General features: G+C 40.2%; 1 protein-coding gene across 1 annotated transcript in view; it reads left to right on the top strand.

The window, feature by feature from the left end:
• Fras1 (Fraser extracellular matrix complex subunit 1) overlaps positions 1 to 14365 on the top strand; it is a 272346-nt gene that overhangs the window by 44281 nt on the left and 213700 nt on the right. The window contains exon 14 of the mRNA XM_090343975.1: positions 9975 to 10118. Coding sequence (XP_090200101.1) covers positions 9975 to 10118 — 144 coding nt within the window. The remainder of the gene's footprint in view (positions 1 to 9974; positions 10119 to 14365) is intronic.

Raw genomic sequence — 14365 nt, 5'->3', positions numbered from 1 at the left:
TTTTGCTCCCTGTCCTGTTCTGACTCATTTTAATAGGGAAAAGCCCACCTGCCACCTGGTAATTATGCATGTGTGCTCCTTGATTCTCCATGTCCACTCATGTAAACTCATCCTCTGGCACCTTCATGCATGACTCTTGGGTACCCACCGTCTCTCTGCCAGGATGGTGTTTCCATTGCCTCATCTTAGAAATTGTGGTATTAAATCAGAATGTGAGTCAGATGGAAAATTCCAAGTCCTGAAAAAATTCCTCCCCACCATGTTGTCCCTCTTTTTGATCGATCTTTGTTCCACTCTGGTGGGGCAATTGAACAGTGCTCAGAGGTCATAGATATAAGAACCATAAAAAGAAAAACGAAAACAACCAACAGCATGCATCATGCAAGAATATTAAGTGAACTTCGTTTAAATTGCAATATGAAGAGAAGCATGTGAGGGCCAGGAGTTTGGCCTAGTAGAAAAGTGCTTGCCTAGCATGCACAAGGCCCTGGGTTCAAGTCCTTGGTACCACATATACAGAAAAAGTTGGAAGTGGTGCTGTGGCTCAAGTGGTAGAACACTAGCCTTAAGCACATAGGCTCAAGTACAGTGCTCATGCCCTGAGTTGAAACCCCAGGACTGGCAGAGAGAGAGGTGGGGAGGGAAGGAGAGAGAGAGAGAGAGAGGGGAGAGAGAGAGAGGGAGGTAAAACCTTTGGAAGAGGATTAAGTCTCAAGGCTAGAGCTTTACCACTTGAGCCTTTATTTTTCAACCTATGGAAATGAAAACCAAATGGCTTGCATTATCAGTTTTGTTCCTTAGTGTCTATTTAAAATGAAATATACTTTTATATGTCACAAAGAAGTAAATATAATATACAGAACAGCTTGCCATATTCCTTACAATAAGCTAAAATCTTTTTCTTTACATATTCAGATTAAATGAGATTCTGCAATGATTTGGGTTTTAGCCAGCATTAGCCTATATTTAAGGGAAATTTTTCTGACAATAAAACCTGTGAATGAGATTAATTTAGTTGAGATTTTAAGTTGAAGTTTGAGCAGAGGCACTTCTAACATTGATTATTTGCTTAAACTATTTTGGCTATAGAACCAGATATTGGAAGAAGTGAAATTTGGGTTTCTGGTAACAGATTGTAGATCACTGAAGAGTTTATGGGCCTTGACATAAAATTCTTATCCCCCGTCTTAACCTAGTATGGCTTTTCCCTTGGTAGACCAGTTGGCAAAGGCACTTAACCAAACTGCTGTCCTCCAATGTTCAGCAAAACAAAACAACAACAACAACAACAACAAAACCAAAACCCTCTTAGGACCCAGTATGGCAGTGTACTTCTATACTTGTGTCTATGCAGAAGAGTTGGAAGAATGCTGTTCAAAGCCAGCCTCTCATAGAAAGCAGGAGACTCTACTTGAAAAAAATAACAAGAAAACAGGACTAGGAACATGACTCTCTCTAATTGTACAACATCTCCCTAGGAAGGGGAAGGCCATGAGTTCAAACTCTAGTACTGCCAAATACACACACACACACACACACACACACACACACACACACACATTTATAAATATATATAAATGATATATAGATATTTTATAAATACTTATAAATATATTTATATGTTTATATTTATATAATTTATTATATATATATATATGTATGTATTTCTGCCCTTGTGTTTCTGTAACATACCTTCTTTCATGTACTCTGTTGTTTCCATGCATCCAGAATACAGATAAGGGTACAGAGCAACCTAACTAAACAATTTCTGTTGGTTAAGTAACTCACCTTCTCAGTGAGTTAATAAGATGGTTTCAGATCATTATTGTATGGGAATTTGTTAGCCTCCATGCGATGAAGTCAAGAGGACTAGCAATTGACTGCTGGCTGAGGCAGACCTAGGTCTTATCCTTGTGAATTTCATACATACAGGCACAAAAGAGACATTTTGGGATACTTTGTAGTTTAAAGCAATGTGTGTCATTGCATGGAGAGGAGGACAGGAATGTGCAGGCATGCCCAGGCTTTGGCTTTCAGGTGACCTGTCTTCTATTTATTTACTCCTCCTCAGCAAGTTCTGGCTAGGTCTGGCCTCAGGAAAATTAAAGAATGTCTATATTTCCCCACTCCGCACTCTTTTTTTCCTTTAGGTCTTTTTTTTTTTTTTGCCAGTCCTGGGCTTAAGCTCAAGGCCCAAGCACTATCCTTGGACTTTCTCAAGGCTAGAGCTCTTGAGCCTCAGCACCACTTCCAGCTTTTTTTCTATGTATGTGGTACCGAGGAATCAAACCCAGGTCTTCGTGCATGCTAGGCAAGCACTCTACCACTAGGCCAAACTCCCAGCTCCCTCTCTAGGTCTTTTATCTTTAAGATAGTTGAGTGCTTTATCAGTGTTAGAGGGATGAAGCTTCACCTATCTTTGGAATTTGCGTAGAATCCAAGGACTGTTTTAAGCCATATCAAAAGGAAGATTCTTTTTTTTTTTTTTTAGCATGGAAGGTTCTTAGATAAACTAGATCCAGCATTATAGCAGTGGCATTTTCAGTCTCCTTTGTCTTTGCATATTCCAGGGCAAGATAAATGAGAGAGAAGGCACCTGGTTCTGGTTTTCCTTGGACCTGTGCTTTTATAGGAGACTTGGCTGTGTCTGGCAGTGCTCCAGGCTACTTATAGACTTGTATTGTATATGCCAACAACAAATGGTAGAACGAAAGTATCACATACCAGTGGAAAAAACCTGCCACAAATTCAAGGGAGTTTATCTTCCAGACAGATCCCATTCTTTCAGACAAATCGGAACTCCAAATATTTCAGCTATGGATTACAAACTAGTGACAAGTCATCTGGCTTTCTGCCCAGTTTCTAAGGGTCTGTTATTTCAGCTTGACTGTACGGAATCATTCCTTTTCTTGCTCCCCCAATTCCCTTCTTCAGCTCTGTCTCTGCTTCCCCCATCCTCTCTTGCCAGGCTGCCCACAGAGCTCACAGAACCTCCCTGTTATCACTTCTAAGATCTGAGCAGTTGGGCAGGTGCAGCCAGCAAGTCTGAGAACTGTCCCAGTCAAAGGCTTCTCTTTGGTTGGGAATCCTTCCTTTGGATTTCACATTCCATTGACAGGCAGTGCTAGAGAAGTCCAGTCTTCAGTGAACAGAGGTTGGGGTGATGGGCTAAGGAAGATCTCAGAAAGGCCCAGCAGTATGGGTCACCAGTGGTCTCAAAGCATGAATGGAAGGTAAGAAGTTCAGCTATATTTGCCAGCCACTGGAGTGGACAAGGTTGTGGACTTAGGAATGTAGTGGAATGAGAGAGATAGAAGGGATAACTTGAAGAATGTCCCTGGCAAGCTGAAAGTTTGCCTTTATTGTCTGATTTATGAACCAATGAAAAGCCAGCCTGCTAGTAAAATCTCTCTATGGGGATCTGCCAAAGCCTCCATCAATGGGGGAAAATTCTTCCTTTGCTTTAAGCCCTTTGTCAACTTGAAGACACTGCTAAAATTGCAAATATGTTTCCCAACATCAGTAAATCATTTAGCTCTGGCCATGCTTTGGTTAATAGATGAATTAGCTGTTTACTTCATATGTGCTTTAGGGGTGGGGACAGATTCTCCCCCTTTGGTAAATCCTTCCCCTTCTCCAATCAATAGAACTCATGTTTATTCCAAGAAGTAATTTGATGAAGGCAATAAAATGTAAGGTGAAATATGATGTCAGCTAAAAATCTCTAACTAAAACTCTCTCTACTCACTTCTGTTGGTATTTTGGTGTCTGACTTTCTAATTTATGAACATTTTTCTGTGTGTCTGAACATGCATACATTTATTTTTTCCAAAGTAAAATCACACTGCTTTCCCATCTTATTACTTACCCTTCTACAGTATCTGGTTCAAAAGCTATTGTATAAGCCAGGCACTGGTGTCTCATGCCTGTAATCCTAGCAACTCAGTAGTATGAGATCTCAGGATGAAAGTTCAAAGCCAGCCCTCACAGGAAAGTCTACGAGACTCTTAACCTCCAATAAACTACTCAGAATAATCCAGAAGTGGAATTGTGGCTCAAGTGGTGGAATGTTAGCCTTGAGCAAAAGAAGCCCAGAGAGAGTATCTAAGGTCTGACTTCAAACTTCACACAGGCCCCAAATAAAAATGCAAAAACTTGTGTTAATGTAAGTCTTCTCAGCAGTCCCGGGAATACCTGCCTTCCACTAGCTTTGTCCATAGGAGGAAGGACAGTTAGTTTTGGAATATGGCTCTCGCAAATGGTATTTTGTTTAGCTTCTTTTCTTTTTCTTACTTTTAAGAGTCCTATGAAGTAGGTTGAGATGGTTATTCTTGTCAGTTGAGGGCTAATTTTCATCCCTGGCCTGATCTGGGTCGGGGTGTTCTGTGGCTGAGCTATCTTTCAGCCTATCTGCCCATTGCTTTCCTTCTCATGCCCTGTTTCCGCTTGTCTTGTTCCCCAGCTTCCCATTTATGTAACATACAATTTACTGTATGTGTGTGCTTTTACTGTTTTGTTTGCATGTTAATATCTAGAAAATTACTTGATGGATATTTTGTTTTTTCTCAGTAATCAGTATCTCATGTACATATATGTTGCTATGTGTACATTGAATCTATAGTATTTGTGGTATTGCTTACCTGTTTTGTTTGCATTTATATGGCTATTTTGAGAACTAAAACCTTTTTCCATGTGTTTTTACTTTTTCCACATGCCATCTACTTACAGGTTTTCTACTGGTAGAGGGAAGCTGATAGAAGGCAGAAGCCAGCCTGCTAGGGAGCAGAAAAATGATCGAGGATGGCATTTGAGCTTCTTGGCAACCAGTCTTGCCCTTATGGGGCTATGGAGCAGTTTTCCAGACATCAGAATATCTCAAAACTATTGTAATGTCTTTCCAAGGGGTTCTGGTTGCTTGGTAGGGATTTCAAGAGAAGTGAGAGACAGAAGCCTATGAAGAAGGCTGGATTTCTTTGTGTAACTGTTGGCATAACCCCTCAGGGCTCCATTACTGCTCTTGCAGCAGTGTGAGCAAAGTGAGCCGCCTTTCCAACTCTTTCTAGTCTTCTGTCTCTTGTCATGCTTCATGACTACATTTAAATAGATTCTGCTTTTGACATTGGTGGAGGCAAGATTTTCCTGGGCTCCCTATAACACTGGTACAATCACACACAGCATTTTCTCTGTTTGGTAGATGTGTAATGACACTTTTTTTGGCTGTATTAGGGCTGGTGTTGGATAGTTGTTAATCCAAGCCTGGTGGCAGTTGGTGTCTGAATGTAGTTTCACTGATGATCTGAGCTTACCTACTAATGCTTTGTCTGAATTCTCGACACTTACTTCAGGAGGTCATGGCAAAGGCCGCTGAGACCCCTCCTCTTTCTTCAGTGGATAGTTGGATCTGAATTGCAAGGCCATGCACATCTGACTCCTTCCTGGAGTCTGGAAAGATTTCCTGGAGAGTAAGGAGTTTTCTTTGGGACCTGCTTTTAATATTTCTATAATGAAGGATTACATTTTGTTTTAAGAGAAGTATAGGTTTAAAACAAACAAACTGAACAACCTTCTATTTCTAAATTAACAAGTACAGACAAAGTATCTTATTTTTAGAGTCAGGTTTTGATATAGAGCTGACAAGGGAAATGTAATCTGTTCGTTTTCATTTTTGAAATGAATTGCTTTACAAGTCAACACATGCCTTGTGCTCCAGAAGAGTCCAAGGCTTTACCCAATAAATTGTCTACCACAGGAAGATAAGAAGCAGCTTTCCCTCTTTCAGCTTTTTACAAATTTATTGCCACAGTTTTTACAATATGTAGTTCAAATGCTGAGTGATCTGAAATGTATCACTAAAAGACATTAGGGTAAATTGTTAGAGAGTGACCTTTTTACTTCTCATAAAACCCAAATGGTATAAAAGCCACATGTAAAATAAGCCTGCAAGAAGAGATAATCTACAGTAGCATATGTTCTGTGTAGAAATTAGAAATCTGTTGCTGAACACAGTGGGAGTATGCCATGCTGAGGAATGACAGCTCGGTGTAATCTGTTGACATCAAATTCCCTTTGTCATGATGTCTGGCTACGAAACATGCCCTCTGTCCAATATACAAAAAAGAAAAGGGCAAGTAGAAGACCAGCTGAATGTGTAACTATCACCACATGCAGTCTGGACTAAAGTATTTTTAAAGTAAGTTCTTTGGTTTTGGGTTTTTTTTTTGTTCTCCCCCCCTTTTTTTCTTTTGCAGTCCTGGGGTTTGAACTCAAAGTCTCACGCTTGTGAAACAAGCACTCTATCACATTGCCAATTCTTTTTATTTTTGCACTGCTTATTTTTGAACTAAGGTCTCACTTTCTGCCTGGGCATGCACTTGGACCATGAGCCTCCTATTTTTCACTTTGTACAATAGCTGGAATGACCAGTACATGCTATCGTGCCTATCTTCTTTCACTGAAGTGAAGTCTTACAGCTTTTCTCCTTGGGCTGGCCTCAAACTTATCCTCCTGATCTTACCTCTCAAATAGCTAGGATTATGGGTGTGAACCACTAGTACCTGGCCTAAAGTAACTTTCATAGCCTCACATTTATCTATCCAGTCACATCTTAAGACTTTAACCTAATGGTTAGTTGTTTCCATGAAGAAGGGAAATAATAGGATAAGTTTCCCATAACAAATAAAAAAAAACCTTACTGTTCATTTATTGAGCACTGATTACTAAGTATCAATGTGGCTAGTTGTGGCTTAAGACAAATAAAGCACTGTCCCTGTTGGAGAAGGAATGACATTCCATTGAAGGGATGGAACTATAGTGAAGTATACAACAGCATAACGGAATATACACTATGAGAAAGGCGCACACAAAATGCTGTGAGAACATACGAGAAAGAAGATAGTTCATATAGTTCTGCAAACCATCACAGAGGTAAGGCTAACTTAGGGGCCACTGAAGTATAGGCAGGATTGTGAAGGTAAAGGGCAGAAGCAGAAGTATTTTGCTCCCTTGTAAGAATCCTGGGTAGGAATCAGTCAATGACCAGGCTTCTGGCATCCCTAAGGATTCATATACACAGGGGATGTAACAGAGATGGAAGACAGAGCTTGAAAGTTACATAGAGAGCAATTTGTGAGGGTTCTGAATGCCATCCTTAAGTCTGCAGATGGAGACTGTCCATCTGATATGAATCCCAGTGGTGAAGTTGATATAAACACTATTTAACAAGCAGTATGGCACAGATTCAGATAAATTAGAAGTTTTATGTGCTAGATTTTTAGCCTGCTAAAATGTACGTTGACTCAGTATATCTACATACTTTTCTAGTCGCTGACTGAAGAGTATGAGACTTCCATTTTTTTCCCCTGCACTTTATCCTCTGCAGATGTTTGGAGCTAATCACTCTGTTTTCTCCCCACTGCCAGAATCAAAACTGATTTATTTCACTGTCCTGCTTAAAATAATTCTACAGAATGAGGTCCACTGAACTACTTACCCTGGGGATCTAGTCTCGGGTCTTTTTTGCCTGCTGTTGCATTCTTCATTCTCTTAGGCAGTTCCCCCCTAGGATGATTATACCATGCTCTAGGATGCTCAGGTGATGGGGAGGGGTGTCAGGAATCCTGTAGCAGACCTCAGATAACATGACTTACCAGTGGCTAGGTGGGAAAACCCTATAGACTGTTGTAGCATCTGGCATATAGTAGCTGTTTCTGTTGAAGGTTTATAGATCTACCTGATCTTAGAAATGAGATTGAGCCTTGTGTTTGGTTGGTTGATTAGGTAGCAACTATTGATCAACTCAGAGTTGAATGAAACAAAGACATTTCAGGGAGAGACATTTCAAGTGACAGCTATAGCATGAAATCCAGAGTAGGTGAATTAATGAGTGAAATATTTCACGTGTTAAGAATAGAATGTATTGCTGGTATAACCCTTGCCTCCACATTTTTAGTTATAATATAATACTAGCTCAGTCTAAAGATGAGCTATTATAAAATATAAATAAAGGGACTGGGTATAAATGAAATTACTTAAATGAAATTACTTAAGAGATATTTGTAAAATACAGACTAGTGTGATTGTGCAGTGCTAACAAATAGTCTATAATAATGAATAGGAAATAGTAATTAAGAAAACGTTCCTCCAGCTCTCCTTCTCATCCCACTAGTCCAAGCTTTCATCCTTTCTCAACTAGACCATTCAGTAGACTTCAAAATGGTTTGACATGCATATTTTTAAACCCCTCTGAATGGCAGCAAGAGAGAGTTTTGAAATCACATGTCAACCTTGTTTAAGCCCATTCATTACTTCACACTGAAATCAGGATAAAAATCTGAATTCTATTCCATGAGCTCCAAGGTCAAGGTGGGTCAGGTTATTGCCTGTGCAATAGGGTCTCTGTGCCTCCCAGGACTCTAGCAGTTTCAGCCATAAGGGCAGACTACTGTTTGCTGAACACCTGCATGTCCCACCCTCTGGAGAGTGTGGCCTGAGTTGTTCTCTGATGTTCCTCTTGGCCTGTTGCTTCTCATGTTTTAGCTCTAAAGTGGGATCCACCATCCCTACTGCAGTTATCCCTGTCACTGTCTTCTTGGCACTTAACACAATACGTAATTACCTTTAGATTTGTTGGAAATGAAGACATTTCTGTGTAATTTAGTATGGAGAGAAGGGGATTGGACCTCAAAGTTTGTGATGTAGGTAGTTTTTTTTGTTCTTCTTCTATTTCCCAAGAAATACTTAATTAAATTGCTAAGGTAAGATTACCAAATCACTTACAAGGAGGAAATGCGTTCATTCCCTTAACAGTTTTGATCAGAACCAGTGCTTCTGCAAAATAGGTTGTGAAGCAAACTTTACAATTTACAATGTATTAAATACAAGCTGAGTTAGTTAGACACACAGCTAGCCAAATCTGAAATTATTGAACTCTTTTAAGATAGGCAGGCCTCTCTTTGCAAAGGTGCTTAGGTGAGGAATGAGAGTGAATAATAATTTTAAAAAATTCAAATGCTGGGCCGGGAGTTTGGCCTAGTGGTAGAGTGCTTGCCTAGCATGCACGAAGACCTGGGTTTGATTCCTCGGTACCACATACATAGCAAAAAGCCAGAGTGGTGCTGTGGCCCAAGTGGTAGAGCCCTAGCCTTGAGAAAAATCCAGGGACAGTGCTCAGGCCCTGAGCCCAAGCCCAGGACTGGCAAAAAAAAAAAATTCAAATGCTGAATGAGAAGACAGTGTTTGAGTCTTAAGGGAAAAGCTCTGATTTAGAAGGAACCTCTAGTTAGAAACTGAAAGTACTAGAGAAAAACAAGCCTTTTGAGTCTTTGAAATACACATGTGGGCCACATGTTAAGGAGAGGGGTAGAGAGAAGAGTTGTGAGGGAGGGAGTTGTGGATAATAGAAGTGCTTGAAAGTGGAGTTGGGGAAGGAAAGAGCCATACCATAGATAGTATCAACTAGTACCAAGTCTTGAAAGGTGTAAGCAAAGGCAGCAGTAAATTGCATTGATCCTCAGTTATAATGGTGTTGTTATGGGAGTTGTTAGTCTGTTGACACTTGGTGTGATATTACAAAATGTAAGGATGGACTCATCTATAAAATGGAGGGCCATCTGATTCCATTAGACACTTCATCTTTGCCTAGAAATGTGTGATATCTTTTCCTGTGACTCCTATTCCTTCAAAACCATCCATTCCTTGTTCAACGTCTCTTAACAAAAATGTACTGATGTATCATCAGACCATCAGAGATACTTTCAGATTTTGTTTCTCAGTAGAGGTTGCTCTTTTCTGAAGTAGACATAGGTGCATATCAGTTCAGGAAGCAAGGAACCTGTGTCTTGGTGCATACCAGGCAAACACTTTACCACTAGGCCAAACTCCCTGTCCCTCTGATCAATTTTAAAACCTTTGAAAAGCAAATGATAGGCAGTATTGGCTTCTGTAGGTGTGGCACTGATTTTGACATTTGCTTGCAGTCTGTCATGAGTCTTGTGCAGGCTGCTGGGGGCCCACAGAGAAGCAATGCCTGGCCTGTAGAGATCCCCTGCAAGTACTGAGAGAAGGCAGCTGTGAGAGCACCTGTGGTGATGGCTTCTACAACAAGCAGGGAACTTGTGTTGGTAAGTATACGTTTGGAATGCCAAAACATCTTTTCTTATTTTTCACTTTCATTCAGTTTCATCATTCTTTGTACTGAATCATAACAACAATATGTTCTTTATTGAATGAATATGCATTGGCTGCTGACATTAGCTTTAGTCCTTGCATTTACTTTAGGAACACTTTTGGCCAAGGGTGTTCATTCCAGCCTCATCCAACAGATGAAGACAGGTTCTGCCTGTTCAAAACCAGCTATGTGGAGATGGAAGGGCTCTCACCCAGACCTAGATTTCCCCAAATCCCAGATCTCATCAGCACCAGACTGTATTCCTAATATAGAAGGGACAGAGACTCTTACAGCAATGGTGGACAGACCCACATTTAGTTCCAGTTTCCCTGACATCAGTGTCACACTTGTAAAATGGGAATTATAACAACTCCATGACGCAAAAAGTAATGATCTCAAAGATGCCTATCCCACAGTATACAGAATAGTGACCACAAGAATGCCTATGTTTTTAATCCCCATACCCTGAAAACATGTTATTTTAGATGGTCAATAGTACTTTGCAGGAATGGGTTCACTTTCTTGAGGTGGGAATCTAGCCCTGGAGTATTGGGGGAACCCTATGACAAAGGTTCTCATAGAAAGGTGGCAGCAGAGTATGAGTGACCATGTGATACAAGGGAGACTTCACAATCTAGAAAAGACAAACAGAATGCATTTTCCTCTGGAATTTCCAGAGGGGAATGCAGTCCAGTGACACTTGATTTTAGACTTCCTATTTCTAGATACTAAATTGCTGTCATTTTTAAGCCAAAGGGTGCGTGGCAATTTGTTACAGCAGCAATAGGAAACTAATACATACCCAAGTCAGAAGGCTGTTGAGAGAATTTGGTATGTGCAAAGCACTTAGAACATGGTTGGGGTTTAATTTTCCCAGCAATCTGGTAAGATATAGTTATTACCATTCTTACTTTCCAGATGTAGGAACTGAGAGGGTAAAAACAAAAATGTATCTCAGCTCCCACTAGAGTGAGATTCAAGGTTAGATTTCCTGGTACTAAATGTACTATCCCTGAATCATTCTACCACGTCCTATGATGCGATTCTGCCTTATGTGTCTTTGCCTCCTCCCCTTTTCCTTCGTACTCTCATTTTCTCTTTTCTTTTCTTTCTTTCTTTCCCTCTTCTTCCTTGCCTTTCTTAGCATCTTTAGCTGCACTGACTCTCCCTATCGACATGACTAGGCAAACAGGTGGTGTCCTCCTGACTGAAAGGGTACAGTGGTTCTACGTATCATAAAGTCCATGATGACATTCCTTCATCACTAATTCCAGAAAATCAATGAGAATGTGCAGCCTAGAAAAGCTCCTTGAGTTATGGTCTTCATTTTCCTTAATATAGCCAATAACTGTAGAGGAGATGATTGTCTCACTTAATGCGAATAATTCACTCATGGCTTGTGTAGATTTGGGAGCAAATCAGGAAAGAAAGGCCAGGCTGTCATTAGTTTGAGAATGTCTGCCCTTTATCAGCATCACTGTCTGGCCTAGTTATGCCAGAAGTAGTTTTTGATAGGTTGACAGATGTCAAGTCCGTACTAGTCCAGAGGCCTACAAGGGTTTATACTTTATGTCCTCAAGGAGGTTAGGTATTGTCCCTGACAGAGGGATGGTGACTCGGACCTGTGGCTGATTTACCCTTATCTGGATTAAGAGGCAACTTCTTTTGGAAACGAAGTATATTTAAAAGGAGAGAGGTAGTGTGAGCCTGGGCTCTGATGGGTGAGGAACTGCTGATGGTGGGGTTCTGAGGTTGAACGAAGGAAGCCAGAGCTCCTTGCAGACTGGAAGAATTGAAAAACAAAGACTTCAATGAACAGATGGCTCAGAGGAAGAGCATGTACCTCCGAAGTGTGATCTGTCTCATATTAAAAATATCACAAGGAAAACTTGCAGACAGGAGGAAGGATGATAGATGACTGTGAGCCAAAGTCATCATCAGTCAACAAGTAGTACCTACACTCTTGCCGTGTGCTTTGCTACCATTGGCCTTGACCGCTGCATCTTCTAGTAAAGAAAATCAGAGCTTACACCTTTCATAATCCTGTCCAAGTTCTCTAAGCTTTTTATCGGATGACTTCAGAACAATTTCTATAATGTTTTCTAAAACAATAGTGATTGGTATCAGAATGTTAATTAAGATGCCAGCTGCTGATAATGGTGACTTATTTCCAGTTCAGATTAGTGCTATTCAAGATAAAGATTGGCTGGTGTTGGTTTAATGATTTATAACTAACCAGCCCATACTTGATGAAACCTCAAAGTCATATCCTGAGATGAATTCAGCCAAGCAAGTCAAGACTGCCCTCACCCCCCACAAGAACTTACAGTAACCACTTCTATGAGTAGAACATGTTTTGGATTTTAAAAATAGTAGGTATAAAGGGCGGGGTAATGCAAGGGAAAAATCACATTATTTCAAGGACTTGTGCTATGATGAAGGGCTTTTCTGACACTAGCTAACATAATAAATGAGTTAAAGGGTTTCTGTTTGCTGTTGTTCTCTCTCTGTGTTTTTGTTTCTCTCATCCTCACTTCTCTACCTTGATTCATATTTCCTTCCCTCTTTTTGCCACTCTCTTCCTTTCTTATTCTTTTTCTTACTTTAAAAAATCACAGTTAAATAGTTAGAAAAAAAAACAATTTCGTGTCACTTGTAAAGTACAACACAGGGGCCTGAAGTTTGGCCTAGTGGTAGAGTGCTTGTCTAGCTTGCACGAAGGCCCGGGTCCAATCCCTTGGTACCATATATACATAGAAAAAGCCAGAAATGATGCTGTGGTTCAAGTGGTAGAGCTCTCAAGTGGTATCACTTGAGAAAATCCAAGGACCATGTTCAGGCCCTGAGCTCAAGCCCAGGACTAGCAAAAAAAAAAAAGTACAACACATCTTATTTGAAATTGGAGAGGGAAGGGGGAAAACAAGATGAGGGGCTGGGGTGAGGGGAAGGGAAATGGGGACCAAGACATGAGAAAGGGTACCAATGTATGTGAATTAATACACCTTCTATCTGGTGAATATAATTTTACTCTTCTATTAATTACAATAAAAATATATGAAAAAATGAGAAAAAAAGTACAACACATCTTCACTATGCTTCCTTTGTTTATTTGCTTGCTTTCTTTCCTTTTTTCTTTATTTCTCTTCCTCACTCAGAGTAAATCACAGTAATTCTCTAGTCCTGAAATGCCGAACCTCATTCGTGTTAAGAATATGTCGTTTGTTTTTAGGAAGTTAGCCAGTGCAGTTGAGGTAGAGGCAGTCACACACTGGCAGCAATTCCCTCTCCCCTTCCTCCTCCTCCCACTGTCACCCGTGGAGTCCCTCTGCTCTGTCCAAGGCAAATCTACCCATCTGTAGTTTGAATGTACATCCCCTTTTTACTAATGTGTTTCTTTTGTTTGGCAACACTGGGGTTTAAACTCAGGACGTCATACTTGCTTGGCTGGTGCTTTACCACATAAGCCATGCTCCCAGCTCTATTTTTTATTCTGTTTTGCCTAGCGGTGAAACTATGATTTTCCAACTGACATACTTTATAGGACCACAGTGTGAGCCACTGGCACTCACCTAGGTATTCTCTTAATAATCATTCAAAATTTTTTTTTAAATGGGAAGGAGTATCAGTGTTCAAGAAGTAATACATCCACTACCTGACAAATGTAAATGTAACCCCTCTTTACATCACCCCAACAATAAAATACAATTAAAATTTTTCTTACAAATATATTTTCCAGCCCTAGTACTTACCTTGAATTTAAAAAGTATTCAAGTGACAAATCGCCTCTTTCCCTTTTCATTATTCCTGCCCCTGTCTTTTATTCCTAGCCAGAATTCTTTAGAACAGTTGAAGTTATCAACTCCTTTTTCCTTGTCTAGTGAAACTGCTGAAATGTATGGCACAGCGCACTCAAAAACCAATCTCTAAGTGTAGTGGAAGCTTTTCAATGTTATCCATCCTCTCTGCAGCTAATGACACATTTCTTGAAATTCCTTCCTCCCTTGTTCTTTAGCCGTGGTGCTCATATTTTGTCTTCTACCATTAGATCATTCCTCTTGATCAATTTGACTTTTTCTTTTCTTCCCTTGTTTTTAATAAGTGTATTATTGTTCCTTGGATCTCTTATCTAGAACACTTTCACAGAATGAAACAGCTAATTCCTTGCCTTAACACATACTAACATGTGATGCCCTTTAAATC

The sequence above is a fragment of the Megascapheus bottae genome, chromosome 13 (assembly GCF_031878675.1).
Source record: "Megascapheus bottae isolate mThoBot1 chromosome 13, mThoBot2.hap1, whole genome shotgun sequence".
In the NCBI taxonomy this organism is placed as follows: Eukaryota; Metazoa; Chordata; class Mammalia; order Rodentia; family Geomyidae; genus Megascapheus; species Megascapheus bottae.
Note: the sequence above shows the minus strand (reverse complement) of the source record. Positions and strands in the feature narration are given on the sequence as shown.